This window comes from Oncorhynchus keta, unplaced genomic scaffold (genome assembly GCF_023373465.1).
Source record: "Oncorhynchus keta strain PuntledgeMale-10-30-2019 unplaced genomic scaffold, Oket_V2 Un_scaffold_17242_pilon_pilon, whole genome shotgun sequence".
Classification (NCBI taxonomy): Eukaryota; Metazoa; Chordata; class Actinopteri; order Salmoniformes; family Salmonidae; genus Oncorhynchus; species Oncorhynchus keta.
Window position 1 is genome coordinate 450269 of NW_026290817.1, and position 22232 is coordinate 472500.

At 45.2% G+C, this 22232-nt stretch overlaps 1 protein-coding gene across 1 annotated transcript in view; it reads right to left on the bottom strand.

The window, feature by feature from the left end:
• Window positions 1-22232, bottom strand: part of LOC118380046 (collagen alpha-1(XIX) chain-like) — a 35540-nt gene that overhangs the window by 11508 nt on the left and 1800 nt on the right. Inside the window, exons 2-8 of the mRNA XM_052514280.1 lie at window positions 20525-20569; window positions 18491-18535; window positions 17996-18058; window positions 15889-15924; window positions 11600-11645; window positions 8703-8845; window positions 3266-3332 (exon numbers count right to left, since the gene is read on the bottom strand). Coding sequence (XP_052370240.1) covers window positions 3266-3332; window positions 8703-8845; window positions 11600-11645; window positions 15889-15924; window positions 17996-18058; window positions 18491-18535; window positions 20525-20569 — 445 coding nt within the window. The remainder of the gene's footprint in view (window positions 1-3265; window positions 3333-8702; window positions 8846-11599; window positions 11646-15888; window positions 15925-17995; window positions 18059-18490; window positions 18536-20524; window positions 20570-22232) is intronic.

Below are 22232 nucleotides of genomic sequence, written 5' to 3' on the forward strand. Positions count from 1 at the left end.
GCTCCTAATAGCCGATGACTTTAACGCAGGGAAACTTGAATCCGTTTTCAAACATTTAGATCAGCATGTTAAATGTACAACCAGAAGGAAAACAACTCTGGACCACCTTTACTCCACACACAGAGACGCATACAAGTCTCTCCTCGCCCTCCATTTGGTAAATCTGACCATAATTCTATCCTCCTGATTCCTGCCTACAAGCAAAAATTAAAGCAGGAAGCACCAGTGACTAGATCAATAAAAAAGTGGTCAGATGAAGCAGATACTGAACTACAGGACTGTTTTGCATCACAGACTGGAATATGTTCTGGGATTCCTCTGAGGAAATTGAGGAGAACACCACATCAGTCATTGGCTTCATCAATAAGTGCATCGACGACGACGTCCCCCACAGTGACCGTACGTACATACCCCAACCAGAAGCCATGGATTACAGGCAACATCCGCACTGAGCTAAAGGCTAGAGCTGCCACTTTCAAGGAGCGGGACTCTAACCTGGAAGCTCATAAGAAATCCCGCTATGCCCTCCGACGAACCATCAAACAAGCAAAGCTTCAATACAGGACAAAGATCAAATCGTACCACACCAGCTCTGATGCTCGTCGGATGTGGCAGGGCTTACAAACCATTACAGATTACAAAGTGAAGCACACCCGAGAGTTGCCCAGTGACACGAGCCTACCAGCTAAACTACTTCTATGCTCGCTTCGAGGCAAATAACACTGAAACATGCATGAGAGCACCAGCTGTTCTGGAAGACTGTGTGATCACGCTCTCTGCAGCCGATGTGTGTAAGACCTTTAAATAGGTCAACATTCACAAGGCCGTGGGGCCAGACAGATTACCAGGACGTGTACTGTGAGCATGCACTGGCCAACTGGCAAGTGTCTTCACTGACATTTTCAACCTCTCCCTGTCCGAGTCTGTAATACCAACATGTTTTAAGCAGACCACCATAGTCCCCGTGCCCAAGAACACTAAGGTAACCTGCCTAAATGACTACCGACTCGTAGCACTCACATCTGTAGCCATGACGTGCTTTGAAAGGCTGGTCATGGCTCACATCAACACCATTATCCCAGAAATCCTAAACCCACTCCAATTTGCATACTGCCCAAACAGATCCACAGATGATGCAATCTCTATTGCACTCCACAGTGTCCTTTCCCACCTGGACAAAAGGAAACCCTATGTGACAATGCTGTTAATTGACTACAGCTCAGCGTTCAACACCATAGTGCCCTCAAAGCTCATCAATAAGCAAAGGACCTTGGGACTAAACACCTCCCTCTGCAACTGGATCCTGGCCTTCCTGACGGGCTGGTCCCAGGTGGGAAGGATAGGTAACGACACAGCCGCCACGCTGATCCTCAACACAGGGGCCCCTCAGGGGTGGGTGCTCATCCCCTCCTGTACTCCCTGTTCACTCATGACTGCACGGCCAGGCATGACTCCTACCCCATCATTCAATTTGCAGATGACACAACAGTGGTAAGCCTGATCACCGACAACGACAAAACAGCCTATAGGGAGGAGGTCAGAGACCTGGCCGTGTGGTGCCAGAACAACAACCTCTCCCTCAACGTGATCAAGACAAAGGAGATGATTGTGGACTACAGGAAAAAGAGGACCGAGCACGCCCCCATTCTCATCGACGGGGCTGCAGTGGAGCAGGTTGAGAGCTTCAAGTTCCTTGGTGTCCACATCACCAACAAACTAACATGGTCCAAGCACACCAAGACAGTCGTGAAGAGGGCACGACAAAACCTATTCCCCCTCAGGAGACTGAAAAGATTTAGCATGGGTCCCCAGATCCTCAAAAGGTTCTACAGCTCCACCATCGAGAGCATCCTGGTTGCATCACTGCCTGGTACGGTAACTGCTCGGCCTACGACTGCAAGGCACTTCAGAGGCTAGTGCGAACGGCCCAGTACATCACTTGGGCCAAGCTTCCTGCCATCCAGGACCTCTATACCAGGCCCTAACAATTGTCAAAGACTCCAGCCAGCCTATTCATAGACTGTTCTCTCTGCTACCGCACGGCAAGCGGTGCCGGAGGGCCAAGTCTAGGGCCAAGTCTAGGTCAAGCGGCTTCTAAAGAACTTCTACCCCCAAGCCATAAGACTCCTGATAAAACGGCTACCCAGACTATTTGCATTGGCCCCCCTTTTCCCACCGCTGCTACTCTCTGTTGTTATCATCTATACATAGTCACTTTAATAACTCTACCTAAATGTACATATTACCTCAACTAACCGGTGTCCCTGCACATTGACTCTGTACCGGTATCCCCCTGAATATAGTCTCGCTATTGTTATTTTACTGCTGCTCTTTAATTACTTGTTACTTTTATTTCTTATTCTTATCCATATTTTTTAAAACTGCATTATTGGTAAAATAAGCATTTCACTGTAACGTCTACACCTGTTGTATTCGGCACATGTGACTAATAACATTTGATTTGACTTGATAATATACCAACACTCTCTGCAAGTGATAGACAATTCAAGAGCTTGTGACTATAAGGTTCTATCTGCAAAAAGATGATTCCGAGATAATTGGCTTTAAAGTTCCAAACCCTCATTGGTTTGAATGGTGTCAGCAATTTGTATATTTTATTATTTTGAATTGAACAACATGAATTGGGCTATTTAGACTAATATATAGGTAGAAAACATTGAACAGAACAACGATATGTCCACAACTCAGACAGAACCTTACAGGCCTAAGCTCTCAAATTGAAATTCTGTATCAGAAAACATAAAACGGTAGAATAGGTGATACAGTAGCTCATTATTATTTTTTAACCTTTATTTAACCAGGCAAGTCAGTTAAGAACATATTCTTATTTTCAATGACGGCCTGGGAACAGTGGGTTAACTGCCTGTTCAGGGGCAGAACGACAGATTTGTACCTTGTCAGCTCAGGGGACTGAACTCGCAACCTTCCGGTTGCTAGTCTAACGCTCTAACCACTAGGCTACGCTGCCGTAGTTAGTTAGGATATGTACTAAACTGAGGCTTGCATACCACTCTGCCATTCAATATCACAACACAGTGGCAGAACAATAAATTACCTTCACCCAGCATGAACTGTTCTTTTACTTGGGACTCTTTTACTTCCTGAAGAACTAAGGCAACAATATCCAATTTAGATTTCCCCCCGATTTAGAAATCCTGAAATCCTTAAAAGAGGAGAAAACAAAGGACCCCTGAAGGATAAATTGGGTCGACAACAAGTTAGGATTCAGACGTAACAGCTGTACCTTCAAACAACCGCAATACTTCATTCCGGATAAACATTTTAATTTCCTCCATGGAGTTGGCATCATTCTGTGAGAGAGAGAGAGAGAGAGAGAGAGAGAGAGAGAGAGAGAGAGAGAGAGAGAGAGACAGAGAGAGAGAGAGAGAGAGAGAGAGAGAGAGAGAGAGAGAGAGAGAGAGAGAGAGAGATAGATGAGAGATAGAGAGAGAGAGAGAGAGAGAAGAGAGAGATAGAGAGATAGAGAGAGAGAGAGAGAGAGAGACAGAGAGACAGAGAGACAGAGAGACAGAGAGACAGAGAGAGAGAGAGACAGAGAGAGAGAGAGAGAGAGAGAGAGAGAGAGAGAGAGAGAGAGACAGAGAGAGAGAGAGACAGAGAGACAGAGAGAGAGAGAGAGAGAGAGAGAGAGAGAGAGAGAGAGAGAGACAGAGAGAGAGACAGAGAGAGAGAGAGAGAGAGAGAGAGAGAGACAGAGAGAGAGAGACAGAGAGAGAGAGACAGAGAGACAGAGAGAGAGAGAGAGAGAAAGGGACAGAGAGACAGAGAGAGAGAGAGAGAGAGAGAGAGAGAGAGAGAGAGAGAGAGAGAGAGAGAGAGAGAGAGAGAGAGACAGACAGACAGGTATAAGAGAGAGAAACAGAAACAGAATAACACAAACTTAACCAAAACGTCTTTAACAGATTAAGAAAATGTAATTAGCGAGACAGCAGTAGTTCATATTTTATTCAACGTGTTATAAAATTGCAGTGGCTTCAGAGATAAAGAGATGCAATGCTTCATGGCATAATAATCAACTCCTCTCTCCCTGTTTCCCTGTTTTGCCATCTATCTCAGGCTCAAAGTAAGATTGCTGTTTGCTCAGAATGTTTGTGTGGAGAGAGCCTTGAATTGTAGAGGAGAACATTGGCAACAAAATGGAATGGAAATCCTAGCTGTGGAAAGGCTCTTTCAGAGTTCCATATTCTTCTGACTGCCCAAGGAAACGACTGAGAAATGCATTATAATACTGTATTTCTGGTGGACTCCAGATAGTGGTACGGATAAAGGAATGGGATTTATGAGTGTGAGGCTCCACTAAACACCAAGTAGTATGAACAACTAGAATAAACCCAGGGAGAAAAACAGGGACTTGTGTGTTTGAAACACCTTTGCAATCAGAGCTTAAACCTCATATACTGTTATAATGAACTGTGATCATCTGTGGACCATTTTCTAAAAGGTTCTTCATATTGTCTGTGTCTTGACAGGTAGAGGAGAGGATGAAACCAAACCCGGGGAACTTTATAAAGGTATTAAAGTAACAATATTCAGGGCCATTTTCCAACATCGATATTGATCACTCAAATATTATCGTGTTCTATTGCGACTGGTTTAAAAACAGGGTACTTGTATTTTGGCAGTGCTGAATACCGCGGGATGAGTTGCCAATGTACTTTTGTGTTTAATAGGGTCACTGTTCTGTTTCTATGAGAGAAAGATATAGGAGGGTAACCCTTTAGTACTTGTTTTCTTGGCATTCAGAAGTCTTTCATCTCTGTTGTGTTATGTAACCCTCTACATGCTGCGTGTAGAATAGCTGTGACACACAGAGGTATTTTTCCATCCTCTCTAGCTCTCTCCTCACTCCCACGCTCTCTCCTTCTCTCTCTCCTCACTCCCCACGCTCTCTCCTTCTCTCTCTCCTCACTCCCACACTCTCTCCTTCTCTCTCTCCTCACTCCCCACGCTCTCTCCTTCTCTCTCTCCTCACTCCCACGCTCTCTCCTTCTCTCTCCTCACTCCCACGCTCTCTCTCTCCTTCTCTCTCTTCTCCTCTCTCCCACTCTCTCTCCTTCTCTCTCTCCTCACTCCCACACTCTCTCCTTCTCTCTCTCCTCACTCCCACACTCTCTCCTTCTCTCTCCTCCTCCCACGCTCCCTTCTCTCTCTCCTTCACTCTCTCCTTCTCTCTCTCCACTCCCACACTCTCTCCTTCTCTCTCTCCTGCTCTCTCTCTCCTCACTCCCACGCTCTCCTCTCTCTCCTCTCTCTCTCTTCCTCTCTCCCCACGCTCTCTCCTCCTCTCTCTCTCCTCTCTCTCCCATGCTCTCTCCTTCTCTCTCTCCCCTGCTCCCACACTCTCTCCTTCTCTCTCTCCTCTCCTCCTCTCTCCTTCTCTCTCTCCTCTCTCCCACGCTCTCTCCTCTCTTTCCTCACTCCCACGCTCTATCCCTCTCTCTCCTCTCTTTCCTCTCTCCTTCTCTCTCTCTCCTCCCACTCTCTTCTCTCCTCTCTCTTCTCTCCTCTCTCCCACGCTCTCTCCTTCTCTCTCTCATTTCCCCCATCTCTCTCCTTTCTCTCTCTCTCCCACGCTCTCTCCTTCTCTCTCTCCCATCTCTCCTTCTCTCTCTCCTCCCCACGCTCTCTCCTTCTCTCTCTCCTCCTCCCACACTCTCTCTCCTTCTCTCTCTCTCCCACGCTCTCTCCTTCTCTCTCTCCTCACTCCCCCTTCTCTCTCTCCTTCTCTCCTTCTCCTCACTCCCACGCTCTCTCCTTCTCTCTCCCTCCTCCCACTCTCTCTCCGCTCTCTCCTTCTCTCTCTCCTCTCTCCTCTCCCACGCTCTCTCCCTCTCTCTCTCCTCACTCCCACACTCTCTCCTTCTCTCTCTCCTCTCTCCCATGCTCTCTCCTTCTCTCTCTCCTCACTCCCACTCTCTCTCCTTCTCTCTCTCCTCACTCCCACGCTCTCTTTCTCTCTTTCCTCACTCCCACGCTCTATCCTTCTCTCTCTCCTCTCTCCCACACTCTCTCCTTCTATCTCTACTCTCTCCCACGCTCTCTCCTTCTCTCTCTCCTCACTCCCCACGCTCTCTCCTTCTCTCTCTCCTCTCCCACGCTCTCTCCTTCTCTCTCACTCACTCCCACGCTCTCTCCTTCTCTCTCTCCTCACTCCCACGCTCTCTCCTTCTCTCTCTCCTCACTCCCACGCTCTCTCCTTCTCTCTCTCTCCCATGCTCTCTCTCTTCTCTCTCTCCTTCCCACGCTCTCTCTCCTTCTCTCTCTCCTCACTCCCACACTCTCTCCTTCTCTCTCCTCGCTCCCACACTCTCTCCTTCTCTCTCTCCTCACTCCCACACTCTCTCCTTCTCTCTCTCCTCTCTACCACGCTCTCTCCTTCTCTCTCTCCTCACTCCCACGCTCTCTCCTTCTCTCTCTCCTCACTCCCACGCTCTCTCCTTCTCTCTCTCCTCACTCCCATGCTCTCTCCATCTCTCTCCTTCTCTCTATTCCTCTCTCCTTTCCTCGCTCTCTCTCCTTTCCTCCTTCTCTATCCTTTCCTCCCTCTCTCTCTCATTTCCTCCCTCTCTCTCTCCTTTCCTCCCTCTCTCTTCTTTCCTCTCTCTCTCTCATTTCCTCTCTCTCTCTCATTTCCCCCATCTCTCTCCTTTCCTCTCTCTCTCATTTCTTCCATCTCTCTCATTTCTTCCATCTCTCTCCTTTCTTCCATCTCTCTCTTTCCCTCTCTCCTTCACTCTCTCTCTTTCCCTCTCTCTTTCCCACCCTCTCTAGCCCTCTCTCCTTCCCTCTCTCTCTTTCCCTCTCTCCTTCCCTCTCTCTCTAGCCCTCTCTCCTTCTCTCGCTTTCTCTAGCCGTCTCTCCTTCCCTCTCTCCGCCCCTCTCTCTCTAGCCCTTCTCTCCTTCCCTCTCTCCCGACCCCCCTGTGGGTTGAGCTGATGAGGAGTGGGAGGTGAGGAGCAGAAACAACCTAGCTGGCTTCATTATGCCTATCTGTTATCTGCTGTGTCATATGTTGCTCAACACAGCTCCACACAATTCTATGCTACTGCAGTACTGCATTAATTTACAGAGAAAGAGAGATATACGCTAATTACTTAGACTACTGAAGAAAGGAGGATGTTTAGATTCTATAATTATGTGTGATAGACAAACTGTCATAGACAAACACACACAAAAATGTGGAGCATGAATTTCTATGGGATTATGGTTGGACTATGAATGTTGGGAGATCTCTGTTGGGAGATCTCTATGAGTGTTGGGAGATCTCTGTAAAACATACCTTGAAGGGGTGTACATAAGACATTCATACCAGAGGGCTTGGTGTGTTTGGAGGAGATATAACCAACGTACCAGAGGGCTTGGTGTGTTTGGTGGAGATATAACCAACGTACCAGAGGGCTTGGTGTGTTTGGAGGAGATATAACCAACGTACCAGAGGGCTTGGTGTGTTTGGTGGAGATATAACCAACGTACCAGAGGGCTTGGTGTGTTTGGTGGAGATATAACCAACGTACCAGAGGGCTTGGTGTGTTTGGTGGAGATATAACCAACGTACCAGAGGGCTTGGTGTGTTTGGAGGAGATATAACCAACGTACCAGAGGCCATGATGTGTTTGGTGGAGATATAACCAACGTACCAGAGGGCTTGGTGTGTTTGGAGGAGATATAACCAACGTACCAGAGGGCTTGGTGTGTTTGGGGGAGATATAACCAACGTACCAGAGGGCTTGGTGTGTTTGGAGGAGATATAACAACGTACCAGAGTGCTTGGTGTGTTTGGTGGAGATATAACCAACGTACCAGAGGGCTTGGTGTGTTTGGAGGAGATATAACCAACGTACCAGAGGGCTTGGTATGTTTGGAGGAGATATAACCAACGTACCAGAGGGCTTGGTGTGTTTGGAGGAGATATAACCAACATACCAGAGGGCTTGGTGTGTTTGGAGGAGATATAACCAACGTACCAGAGGGCTTGGTGTGTTTGGGGAGATATAACCAACGTACCAGAGGGCTTGGTGTGTTTGGAGGAGATATAACCAACGTACCAGAGGGCTTGGTGTGTTTGGAGGAGATATAACCAACGTACCAGAGGGCTTGGTGTGTTTGGAGGAGATATAACCAATGTACCAGAGGGCTTGGTGTGTTTGGTGGAGATATAACCAACGTACCAGAGGGCTTGGTGTGTTTGGAGGAGATATAACCAACGTACCAGAGGGCTTGGTGTGTTTGGAGGAGATATAACCAACGTACCAGAGGGCTTGGTGTGTTTGGAGGAGATATAACCAACGTACCAGAGGGCTTGGTGTGTTTGGTGGAGATATAACCAACGTACCAGAGGGCTTGGTGTGTTTGGAGGAGATATAACCAACGTACCAGAGGGCTTGGTGTGTTTGGAGGAGATATAACCAACGTACCAGAGGGCTTGGTGTGTTTGGAGGAGATATAACCAACGTACCAGAGGGCTTGGTGTGTTTGGAGGAGATATAACCAACGTACCAGAGGGCTTGGTGTGTTTGGTGGAGATATAACCAACGTACCAGAGGGCTTGGTGTGTTTCGAGCAGACATAACCAACATACCAGAGGCCATGATGTGTTTGGTGGAGATATAACCAATGTACCAGAGGGCTTGGTGTGTTTGGAGGAGATATAACCAACGTACCAGAGGGCTTGGTGATGCTATGGGACCTGGGGGCCCAGGGTCTCCTCGGTGGCCTTGGGGCCCAATAGGTCCCACTATTCCTGGGTCTCCTGTCCTTCCCCTCTCTCCTTGGACTCCCCTCGCTCCAGGTATCCCTGGGTCCCCTGCAGTAGGAGATCAGTAAAGAACAATCAAATCAAATTTGTATTGGTCATGTACACATATTTAGCAGATGTTATCGAAGGGTGTAGTGAAAAGCTTATGTTCCTAGTTCCAACAGTGCAGTAATACCTGACAATATAAAACAATACATATACATTCCAATATACCAATATGTATAATGATTAAATCCAGCTGGCTGGTGAGCTCCCGCCATGTGGTTTACAGTTCACCCCTCCAGTTCAGATCTACAATCACTTTATTTAAATAGGCCATCATTGTAAATAAGAAAATATTCTTAATTGACTTGCCTGGATAAATAAAAGGGTGAGGGGGTTGTTGTCAGTCCCACTCCAGACTGTAGCGGAGGCATTCTGATAGAGCATTGGCATAAGGCCACTCTGGCTTTGGGCTGATACTGTCGCTACCAACGCCTCAGCATTACACAAACAGTCCTCATCCAGCCATTACCCTGATTGAGCCCACTCAGATACACATCCCCAGGGTCGGTGGCCAATTCTGTCACCATGTATTTTAGCTCTCCTACAAACCGCCATCACTAGCATTTATAAACAGATTACACTGTAGAAGACTGTGACAGGGCTTTAGAAACAGATTACATTGTAGAAGACTGTGACAGGGCTTTAGAAACAGATTACACTGTAGAAGACTGTGACAGGGCTTTAGAAACAGATTACACTGTAGAAGACTGTGACAGGGCTTTAGAAACAGATTACACCGTAGAAAACTGTGACAGGGCGTTATAAACAGATTACACTGTAGAAGACTGTGACAGGGCTTTAGAAACAGATTACACTGTAGAAGACTGTGACAGGGCTTTATAAACAGATTACACTGTAGAAGACTGTGACAGGGCTTTAGGGCTTTAAACAGATTACACTGTAGAAGACTGTGACAGGGCTTTAGAAACAGATTACACTGTAGAAGACTGTGACAGGGCTTTAGAAACAGATTGCACTGTAGAAGACTGTGACAGGGCTTTATAAACAGACTAGAAGACTGTGACAGGGCTTTAGAAACAGATTACACTGTAGAAGACTGTGACAGGGCTTTAGCAAACAGATTGACACTTTAGAAGACTGTGACAGGGCTTTAGAAACAGATTACACTGTAGAAGACTGTGACAGGGCTTTATAAACAGATTACACTGTAGAAGACTGTGACAGGGCTTTATAAACAGATAACACTGTAGAAGACTGTGACAGGGCTTTAGAAACAGATTACACTGTAGAAGACTGTGACAGGGCTTTAGAAACAGATTACACTGTAGAAGACTGTGACAGGGCTTTAGAAACAGATTACACTGTAGAAGACTGTGACAGGGCTTTAGAAACAGATTACACTGTAGAAGACTGTGACAGGGCTTTAGAAACAGGGCTTTAGAAACAGATTACACTGTAGAAGACTGTGACAGGGCTTTAGAAACAGATTACACTGTAGAAGACTGTGACAGGGCTTTAGAAACAGATTACACTGTAGAAGACTGTGACAGGGCTTTAGAAACAGATTACACTGTAGAAGACTGTGACAGGGCTTTAGAAACAGATTACACTGTAGAAGACTGTGACAGGGCTTTAGAAACAGATTACACTGTAGAAGACTGTGACAGGGCTTTAGAAACAGATTACACTGTAGAAGACTGTGACAGGGCTTTAGAAACAGATTACACTGTAGAAGACTGTGACAGGGCTTTAGAAACAGATTACACTGTAGAAGACTGTGACAGGGCTTTAGAAACAGATTACACTGTAGAAGACTGTGACAGGGCTTTAGAAACAGATTACACTGTAGAAGACTGTGACAGGGCTTTAGAAACAGATTACACTGTAGAAGACTGTGACAGGGCTTTAGAAACAGATTACACTGTAGAAGACTGTGACAGGGCTTTAGAAACAGATTACATTAGAAGACTGTAGAAACAGACTGTGACAGGGCTTTATAAACAGATTACACTGTAGAAGACTGTGACAGGGCTTTAGAAACAGATTACACTGTAGAAGACTGTGACAGGGCTTTATAAACAGATTACACTGTAGAAGACTGTGACAGGGCTTTAGAAACAGATTACACTGTAGAAGACTGTGACAGGGCTTTAGAAACAGATTACACTGTAGAAGACTGTGACAGGGCTTTAGAAACAGATTACACTGTAGAAGACTGTGACAGGGCTTTAGAAACAGATTACACTGTAGAAGACTGTGACAGGGCTTTATAAACAGATTACACTGTAGAAGACTGTGACAGGGCTTTATAAACAGATTACACTGTAGAAGACTGTGACAGGGCTTTAGAAACAGATTACACTGTAGGAGACTGTGACAGGGCTTTAGAAACAGATTACACTGTAGGAGACTGTGACAGGGCTTTATAAACAGATTACACTGTAGAAGACTGTGACAGGGCTTTAGAAACAGATTACACTATAGGAGACTGTGACAGGGCTTTAGAAACAGATTACACTGTAGGAGACTGTGACAGGGCTTTATAAACAGATTACACTATAGGAGACTGTGACAGGGCTTTATAAATAGGGGTTTCAGAAATACAATGGTGGCATACAAAATGCATTGAATTTCAGATGCCTTTATCAAATTCTTAGGCACCTCAGGGGGAAAAACATGTGTTTCTATGCATCATTGCCTTTTGGTTGGGTTAGGTTCTGTGTGATATTTTTCCATCACAAACAATGAGTTGTGTTTATGGAAAACCGCGTCAGAGAAACAAAATAAAGGTGCTTACCCGTTCTCCCTTGGACCCTCTGTCTCCTAGTCTACCTGTGGCTCCCTGTAAGAAGATAAAACAGATCACAGTATGAACACATGACAGAGGAGTGCAGGTTCTGTCTGAAATACTCTGCGCTGATTGCAGAGAGACAGAGAAGTCCCTCCAGACCAGAGAGACTGCTAAATAATTGGATATTTGGAATGAAGATGACCCCAAGGCTCGTCTTCTCTCTCTTTACCCACTCCTCTCTTTGTCTTCTCTCTCTTTACCCACTCCTCTCTTTGTCTTCTCCTTTCTCTTTGTCTTCTCTCCTTTCCTCCCTCTCTCTAAATCTGACTTTCCTCCTCTCCTCTCCTCTCCTCTCCTCTCCTCTCCTCTCCTCTCCTCTCCTCTCCTCTTCTCTTCTCTTCTCTTCTCTTCTCTTCTCTTCTCTTCTCTTCTATCCTCTCCTCTCCTCTCCTCTCCTAGCACTCAAAAGCACACTGCTTTTGTTCAGACACCCACTGAGGCCAACGTGGGTCTAATCTGTTGCTCTGTAATCACCCCCATCAACATCAACCAATCCTCCACACTCAGGGTCATTTAATGATTGCTTATCATTTTAAATTTCCCAACCCACGCTTGTGTCTTAGCTTATTCACATTCAAAAAGGTTTATTGTTGCGATATCTAGACTGCCAGGTCCCTTTATAATCTTAACAATTGGTGGCAGCAGTGAAGTGATTGACAGGATGTTGTTCATTCCAAATTCTCAATCAAAAAACAACCTTTTTAAATGATTCTGGGATGACTGTTGTTCCTGTGTCTGAGGATGTATGGAGTTCTCCAAGGACTGTGTTTCACCTTCCACAGTGTCTGTCACAGCTTCCCTGCATCACATAGCCCCACTTCCCTCTGTGGACTGTATGCCTCCCTCCCTCCCCCCTCCCCCTCCCTCCCTCCCTCCCTCCCTCCCTCCCTCCCTCCCTCCCTCCCTCCCTCCCTCCCTCCCTCCCTCCCCCTCCCTCCCTCCCTCCCTCCCTCCCTCCCTCCCTCCCCCTCCCTCCCTCCCTCCCTCCCCTCCCTCCCTCCCTCCCTCCCTCCTCCCTCCCTCCCTCCCTCCCTCCCTCCCTCCCCCTCCCTCCCCTCCCTCCCTCCCTCCCTCCCTCCCTCCCTCCCTCCCTCCCTCCCCCTCCCTCCCCCTCCCTCCCTCCCTCCCTCCCTCCTCCCCTCCCTCCCCTCCCCCTGCTCCCTCCCTCCCTCCCTCCCTCCCTCCCCCTCCCTCCCTCCCTCCCTCCCTCCCTCCCTCCCTCCCTCCCTCCCTCCCTCCCTCCCCCTCCCTCCCTCCACCTACTCTGCTTGCCTGCTCCATCCCTCCCTCCCTCGCTGGGAGAGAAACACCTGTCGTTAGCTCTATGTGCAACACTGCTCTCTGAACTACACCTCTCCATTCTCCTCTCCTCTCTTGCTTTCCAGGCCTCCCTCCCTCCACCTACTCTGCCTCCCTCCCTCCCTCCCTCCACCTACTCTGCCTGCCTGCCAGCCTCCCTCCCTCGCTGGGAGAGAAACACCTGTCGTTAGCTCTATGTGCAACACTGCTCTCAGAACTACACCTCTCCATTCTCCTCTCCTCTCTTGCTTTCCAGGTCTCCCTCGCTCCCTCCATCTCACTGACTGTATAACCTCTGGGAACATCTTTGTATCCATTTACTGTGAGGATTACTGTCTCCATGCAAAATACAATCTGGCACGATCATGTGGTTTTTAAAAGCAACGGGCAGCAGAGAACTAACTCTGTTCTCCTCCTCCTCGCCTACATTCATCTGCAGCCTCTCTCTATTTTTTATTTCTGCTATGTTATTCCCCAACGCCTGATGGGAGGCTTACATCTATCATCGTGCCCACTGAATTCGACTTCCATCGTCGCTCTCTGGGCCTGGCATTAAACCTCAAAGCCAGATCATTGCAGTACAGTGAGAGGAGTTTTTAGGGAATGTTTAGAATAGGAGCACATTCACCTGCTAGATGGCAGTGTTGCCCCACCAAATGATTGAGAACAAGAGATACACAATCTAACAACAAGGCATTAAAATCTCCCTCTCTCCCTCCACCTCTCCCTCTCTCCCCCCTCTCTCCCTCTCCCCCCCCTCTCTCCCTCTCTCCCCCTCTCTCCCTCTCTCCCTCCACCTCTCCCTCTCTCCCCCTCTCTCCCTCTCCCCCTCTCTCCATCTCTCCCTCCCTCTCTCCCTCTCCCCTCTCTTCCTCTCTCCCTCTCCCCCTCTCTCCCTCCCCCTCCCTCTCTCCCTCTCCCTCCCTCCCTCCCCTCTCTCCCTCCCTCCCTCTCCCCCTCTCTCCCCCCCTCTCCCTCTCCCCCCTCTCCCCTCCCTCTCCCCTCTCCCTCTCTCCCTCTCCCCTCTATCCCTCCCTCTCTCCCTCTCTCCCTCCCCTCTCTCTCCCTCCCTCTCCCCCTCTCCCTCTCTCCCTCCCTCTCTCTCTCTCCCTCTCCCCTCTCTCCCTCTCTCCCTCTCTCTCCCCTCTCCCCCCTCTCTCTCCCCCTCTCTCCCTCCCCTCTCCCCCTCTCTCCCTCTCTCCCTCTCCCCTCTCTCCCTCTCCAAGATGTTGTTGATGGAAGTGGGTGAAATAATAAGAAGTTGGCCCTTCCTTCCGCTCACTGTTGAGATCTCTGTGATATAGACTGACAGATGTACCAATGTACCGACCAGTTACTCTATCTGTTATAGTTCAGCTAATTAGAATGGAAATGAAGGTGAATCATACTGTCATAATTCAGCAAAACAGGGTAGCCTAGTGGTTAGAGCGTTGGACTAGTAACCGGAAGGTTGCAAGTTCAAACCCCCGAGCTGACAAGGTACAAATCTGTCGTTCTGCCCCTGAACCTGCAGTTAACCCACTGTTCCTAGGCTGTCATTAGTGACAACAACTAGTGATGTCATATGACAGAATACAAAACACAACTAGTGATGTTATATGACAGAGTACAAAACACAACTAGTGATGTCATATGACAGAGTACAAAACACAACTAGTGATGTCATATGACAGAGTACAAAACACAACTAGTGATGTCATATGACAGTACAAAACACAACTAGTGATGTCATATGACAGAGTACAAAACACAACTAGTGATGTCATATGACAGAGTACAAAACACAACTAGTGATGTCATATGACAGAGTACAAAACACAACTAGTGATGTCATATGACAGAGTACAAAACACAACTAGTGATGTGATGTACAAAACACAATCATATGACAGAGTACAAAACACAACTAGTGATGTCATATGACAGTACAAAACACAACTAGTGATGTCATATGACAGAGTACAAAACACAACTAGTGATGTCATATGACAGAGTACAAAACACAACTAGTGATGTCATATGACAGAGTACAAAACACAACTAGTGATGTCATATGACAACTAGTGATGTCATATGACAAAACACAACTAGTGATGTCATATGACAGTACAAAACACAACTAGTGATGTCATATGTACAAAACACAACTAGTGATGTCATATGACAAACACAACTAGTGATGTCATATGACAGTACAAAACACAACTAGTGATGTCATATGACAGTACAAAACACAACTAGTGATGTCATATGACAGTACAAAACACAACTAGTGATGTCATATGACAGTACAAAACACAACTAGTGATGTCATATGAAGTACAAAACAACTAGTGATGTCATATGACAGTACAAAACACAACTAGTGATGTCATATGACAGTACAAAACACAACTAGTGATGTTTTAGTGATGTCATATGACAGTACAAAACACAACTAGTGATGTTATGACAGAGTACAAAACACAACTAGTGATGTATCTGCAGTACATGAAAATAGATCATTCTTCTCTTTTTCACAAACAGTTATCTATGACTGCCTCCCAGCATTAACTGTATAGTTAGTATACAAAAGACTAAAAGTCAACACAGCCCAACATCTGCAGGATACCTTTGAGTCATTATCATTAAATGGTCTGATATGCAAATAGAAGTGGTTTAATGCACCTGTTGTGATGCCGTAGCTCAAGGGCTAGATAACAGCACTACTGTCAATCTATGATGCTGCTGGTATACGTCTTTTTGTTGAGGACATAAATGGTTGTGTGTGTGTGTGTGTGTGTGTGTGTGTGTGTGTGTGTGTGTGTGTGTGTGTATTGTGTGTGTGTGTGTGTGTGTGTGTGTGTGTGTGTGTGTGTGTGTGTGTGTGTATGTATGTATGTATGTATGTATGTATGTATGTATGTATGTATGTATGTATGTTATTTTCTCTCACCTCGTACCCAGGAAGTCCATCTTTCCCGGGCCTCCCCTGCTCAAGGAACGACCAGAACACAAAGAAGGAAAACAAAGATATTTTGTATCAACTCCAACAATCCAACGTTCGCTCGGGTCGGCCCTGGTGCATTCTGGATATCCGTCTCAAATGGCACCCTATTCCCTATATACTGCAATACAGTCATGTACTACATAGGGAATAGGGCTCTGGTCAATGTAGTGCACTATATAGGGAATAGGGCTTTGGTCAAAGTAGAGCACTATATAGGGAATAGGGCTTTGGTCAATGTAGTGTACCAAATAGGGAATAGGGCTCTGGTTAAAGTAGTGCACTATATAGGGAATAGGGCTCTGGTCAAAGTAGTGTACTATATAGGGAATAGGGCTCTGGTCAAAGTAGTGTACCAAATAGGGAATAGGGCTCTGGTTAAAGTAGTGCACTATATAGGGAATAGCGCTCTGGTCAAAGTAGTGTACTATATAGGGAATAGGGCTCTGGTCAAAGTAGTGTACTATATAGGGAATAGGGCTCTGGTCAAAGTAGTGTACTATATAGGGAATAGGGTGCCGTTTGTGACAGACAGAGTAATCTCTCTCCACAGTTAATGGGGTATCTGAAGCGTGGGATAACGATGGTGATTGCTGTGTGAACACTAATGTTCCACTCTCTGCTTACAGACTGATGGAATTATAACTAAAGAAACCATTTCTGATGATAACAACATACAATAATGTCATCGTTCTGCAAAACAAGCCTGGACTAATAACCAGATTTAAACAGATTGTCTCTTAAATCAAGCTCTTTCATTGACACGGAAATGCAGACATCTATGGTAAATGTAACACAGCACTTGGCTCTGCAATGTGAGGGACTGTGTTGTTATCAATATAAACTATGTCTACCGGCATACTGGCAGTCTGAGCCTATACAGTCATAGAGGAACACATCTCTCATCAATAAGTAGGAACCATCTACTCTCTGTTCATTGGGAACATTGGCATATTCAGACCCTTTGACTTTTCCCACGTTTTTTTTCTTATTCTAAAATGGATTAAATAAACATGTTTCATATTTCATTTTGTTGTTGTTGATAAATGATCATTTCTAAAAACCTGTTTTTTTCTTTGTCATTAAGGGGTATTGTGTGTAGATTGATGATGGGGGAAAACAATTGAATCCATTTTAGAATAAGGCTGAAACGTAACAAAATGTGGAAAAAGTCAAGGGTCTGAATACTTTCCAAAGGCCCTGTATGTACTGTACATAGAGTGACATTTCACTTGGCTCTGCATGTTCACTCTTAGAAAAAAAGGTTCCAAAAGGGTTCTTGGCTGTCCCCAAAGGTGAACCCTTTTTGGTTCCAGAACCCTTTTTGTTAGAACCCTTTTGGTTCCAGTTAGAACCCTTTCGGGTTACATGTAGAAAGGGTCCTACATGGAACCCAAAGGGTTAAACCTGGAACCAAAAGGGTTCTTCAAAGGATTCTTCTATGGGAAAGGAGAAAAACCCGTTGAGGGTAGGTATCTAATCAGGTGTATGGACTATCTCCCGTTGAGGTAGGTGTCTAATCAGGGTATGGACTATCTTTTGACTATCTCGTTTCTCAGGTGTATGGACTATCTCCCGTTGAGGGTAGGTGTCTAATCAGGGTGTATGGACTATCTCCCGTTGAGGGTAGGTGTCTAATCAGGTAGGGGTATGGACTATCTCCCGTTGAGGGTAGGTGTCTAATCAGGGGTATGGACTATCTCCGTTGAGGGTAGGTATCTAATCAGGTGTATGGAATATCTCCCGTTGAGGGTAGGTATCTAATCAGGGGTATGGACTATCTCCCGTTGAGGGTAGGTGTCTAATCAGGTGTATGGACTATCTCCCGTTGAGGGTAGGTGTATAATCAGGGGTATGGACTATCTCCCGTTGAGGGTAGGTATCTAATCAGGTGTATGGACTATCTCCCGTTGAGGGTAGGTGTCTAATCAGGGGTATGGACTATCTCCCGTTGAGGGTAGGTATCTAATCAGGGGTATGGACTATCTCCCGTTGAGGGTAGGTATCTAATCAGGGGTATGAGGAAAGAGGAGCAGAGGTAAAGTAAAATCCTTACAGGAGCACCTTGGGGTCCTTCAGGTCCTGGGAATCCTGTCTCCCCCAGCGGGCCCCTCTCACCCTGTCAGGGAATAAACACTCATATGTGTCACTGTTACTGTTACTGTGTGTGTGTGACAGACAGAAGGAGGGATGCCTTTGACTGACAGCTGACAGAGAGAGAAAAAGAGAGAGAGAGAGCGAGAGAGTGAGAGAGCGAGAGCGAGAGTGAGTGAGAGAGAGAGAGAGAGAGCGAGAGAGAAAGAGAGAGAGAGAGCGAGAGAGCGAGAGAGCGAGAGAGAGAGAGAGAGAGCGAGAGAGAGAGAGAGAGAGATAGAGAGAGCGAGAGAGCGTGAGAGTGTGAGAGAGAGAGAGAGAGAGAGAGAGTGAGTGAGTGAGTGAGTGAGTGAGTGAGTGAGTGAGTGAGTGAGTGAGTGAGTGAGTGAGTGAGTGAGTGAGTGAGAGAGAGCAAGCGAGAGAGCAAGAGAGAGAGAAAAGCATCCGGCTTACTTACCGGTTCCCCAGGGATCCCCGAATCACCGCGAGCTCCAGGTTTCCCCTGTCAATCACACAGACAGGATGAGAATGCCCCACATTAAACAGCTTCTCAGACAGGTTTTATATATCTACCCATCTATGTTAGCTAGCACCTCAACGCTGTCCTGTCCAGCAGGTATTACTGTACTACAGCCCTCTAAGTGGGTGTACATCTGCAGGACTGTTCACTGGGTATAGTATTACATCTGAGGGACTGTTCACTGGGTATAGTATTAAATCTGAAGGACTGTTCACTGGGTATAGTATTACATCTGCAGGACTGTTCACTGGGTATAGTATTACATCTGAGGGACTGTTCACTGGGTATAGTATTAAATCTGAAGGACTGTTCACTGGGTATAGTATTACATCTGCAGGACTGTTCACTGGGTATAGTATTACATCTGCAGGACTGTTCACTGGGTATAGTATTACATCTGAAGGACTGTTCACTGGGTATCGTATTACATCTGAAGGACTGTTCACTGGGTTTAGTATTACATCTGAGGGACTGTTCACTGGGTATAGTATTACATCTGAAGGACTGTTCACTGGGTATAGTATTACATCTGTTCATATGAAGGACTGTTCACTGGGTATAGTATTACATCTGAAGGACTGTTCACTGGGTATAGTATTACATCTGTTCATATGAAGGACTGTTCACTGGGTATAGTATTACATCTGAAGGACTGTTCACTGGGTATAGTATTACATCTGAGGGACTGTTCACTGGGTATAGTATTACATCTGAAGGACTGTTCACTGAGGGACTGTTCACTGGGTAGTATTACATCTGAAGGACTGTTCACAGTATTACATCTGCAGGACTGTTCACTGGGTTTAGTATTACATCTGAAGGACTGTTCACTGGGTATAGTATTACATCTGAAGGACTGTTCACTGGGTATAGTATTCTGAAGGATCACTGAAGTATTACATCTGACTGTTCACTGGGTATAGTATTACATCTGAGGACTGTTCACTGGGTATAGTATTACATCTGAAGGACTGTTCACTGGGTATAGTATTACACAGGATCTGTATTACATCTGCAGGACTGTTCACTGGGTATAGTATTACATCTGAAGGACTGTTCACTGGGTATAGTATTACATCTGCAGGACTGTTCACTGGGTATAGTATTGCCATCTGAGGACTGTTCACTGGGTATAGTATTACATCTGCAGGACTGTTCACTGGTGTTACTGGGTATTACATCTGAAAGGACTGTTCACTGGGTATAGTATTACATCTGAGGACTGTTCACTGGGTATAGTATTACATCTGAAGGACTGTTCACTGGGTATAGTATTACATCTGCAGGACTGTTCACTGGGTATAGTATTACATCTGCAGGACTGTTCACTGGGTATAGTATTACATCTGCAGGACTGTTCACTGGGTATAGTATTACATCTGCAGGACTGTTCACTGGGTATAGTATTACATTGCAGGACTGTTCTGGGTATAGTATTACATCTGCAGGACTGTTCATATAGTATTACATCTGCAGGACTGTTCACTGGGTATAGTATTACATCTGCAGGACTGTTCACTGGGTATAGTATTACATCTCTGCAGGACTGTTCACTGGGTTTATATAGGGGTATTACATCTGCAGGACTGTTCACTGGGTATAGTATTACATCTGCAGGACTGTTCACTGGGTATAGTATTACATCTGCAGGACTGTTCACTGGGTATAGTATTACATCTGCAGGACTGTTCACTGGGTATAGTATTACATCTGAAGGACTGTTCACTGGGTTTAGTATTATATCTGTTCATATGGAGCGTTGTTCACTGGGGATACTACTATAGTATCTCTGTGTTCTGTCTGTGTCATTTCTCATAGATTTGGGAAGTCCTTATCCATGACATGTTATAATTTCCTTAGACAGCCATGATGTTTTCTGTAGCCAGCATCAAGTGCAGCAAAAGAGTGTGAACAAATGGAAGATTCACGGCATCCGTCTGTTGTGTGCAGATCATTAAAAGTACTACTTACTGAAGGGCCAGGTATTCCAGGGGCTCCAGGCATCCCCAGATCACCCTACAGGACAACATACAGCCTTGTTTACAACTCAGACCTATAATAACATACAGCCTTTTATACAACTCAAACCTATAATAACATACAGCCTTTTATACAACTCAAACCTATAATAACATACAGCCTTGTTTACAACTCAAACCTATAATAACATACAGCCTTTTATACAACTCAAACCTATAATAACATACAGCCTTTTATACAACTCAAACCTACAGGACAAAATACAGCCTTGTTTACAACTGCCTTTTATACAACTCAAACCTACAGCAACATACAGCCTTTTATACAACTCAAACCTATAATAACATACAGCCTTTTATACAACTCAAACCTACAGTTTATACATACAGCCTTTACAGCCTTTTTACAACTCAAACCTACAGCAACATACAGCCTTTTATACAATCAAACCCAGCAACATACAGCCTTTTTACTCAAACCTATAACAACATACAGCCTTTTCAACTCAAACCTACACAACATACAGCCTTTTATACAACTCAAACCTATAGCAACATACAGCCTTTTTATACAACTCAAACCTATAGCAACATACAGCCTTGGTTATAGCTCAAAACCTTTACAACTCAAACCTACAGCAACATACAGCCTTTTATACAACTCAAACCTACAGCAACATACAGCCTTTTATACAACTCAAACCTACAGCAACATACAGCCTTTTTCAACAAACCTACAGCAACATAAGCCTAACAAACCACAGCAACATACAGCCTTTTATACAACTCAAACCTATAGCAACATACAGCCTTGTTTATAACTCAAACCTATAATAACATACAGCCTTTTATACAACTCAAACCTAGCAACATACAGCCTTTTATACAACTCAAACCTACAGCAACATACAGCCTTGTTTACAACTCAAACCTATAATAACATACAGCCTTTTATACAACTCAAATAGCAACATACAGCCTTTTATACAACTCAAACCTACAGCCTTGCAACAAATACAGCCTTTTATACAACTCAAACCTATAGCAACATACAGCCTTTTTACAACTCAAACCTATAGCAACATACAGCCTAGCCTTTATTTATACAAATAACTAATAACATACAGCCTTACCTACAGCAATACAGACCTACAGCAACATACAGCCTTTTATAGCAACATACAGCCTTTTATACAACCTACAGCAACATACAGCAACATACAGCCTTTTAACAACTCAAATAGCAACATACAGCCCCTTTTATACAACTCAAACCTACAGCAACATACAGCCTTTTATACAACTCAGACCTATAGCAACATACAGCCTTTTATACAACTCAAACCTATAGCAACATACAGCCTTGTTTACAACTCAAACCTATAGCAACATACAGCCTTTTATACAACTCAAACCTATAGCAACATACAGCCTTTTTTACAACTCAAACCTATAGCAACATACAGCCTTTTATACAACTCAAACCTATAGCAACATACAGCCTTTTATACAACTCAGACCTATAGCAACATACAGCCTTGTTTACAACTCAAACCTATAATAACATACAGCCTTTTATACAACTCAAACCTATAGCAACATACAGCCTTTTATACAAACCTCAGCAACATACAGCCTTTTTATACAACCTACAGCAACATACAGCCTTTTATACAACTCAAACCTACAGCAACATACAG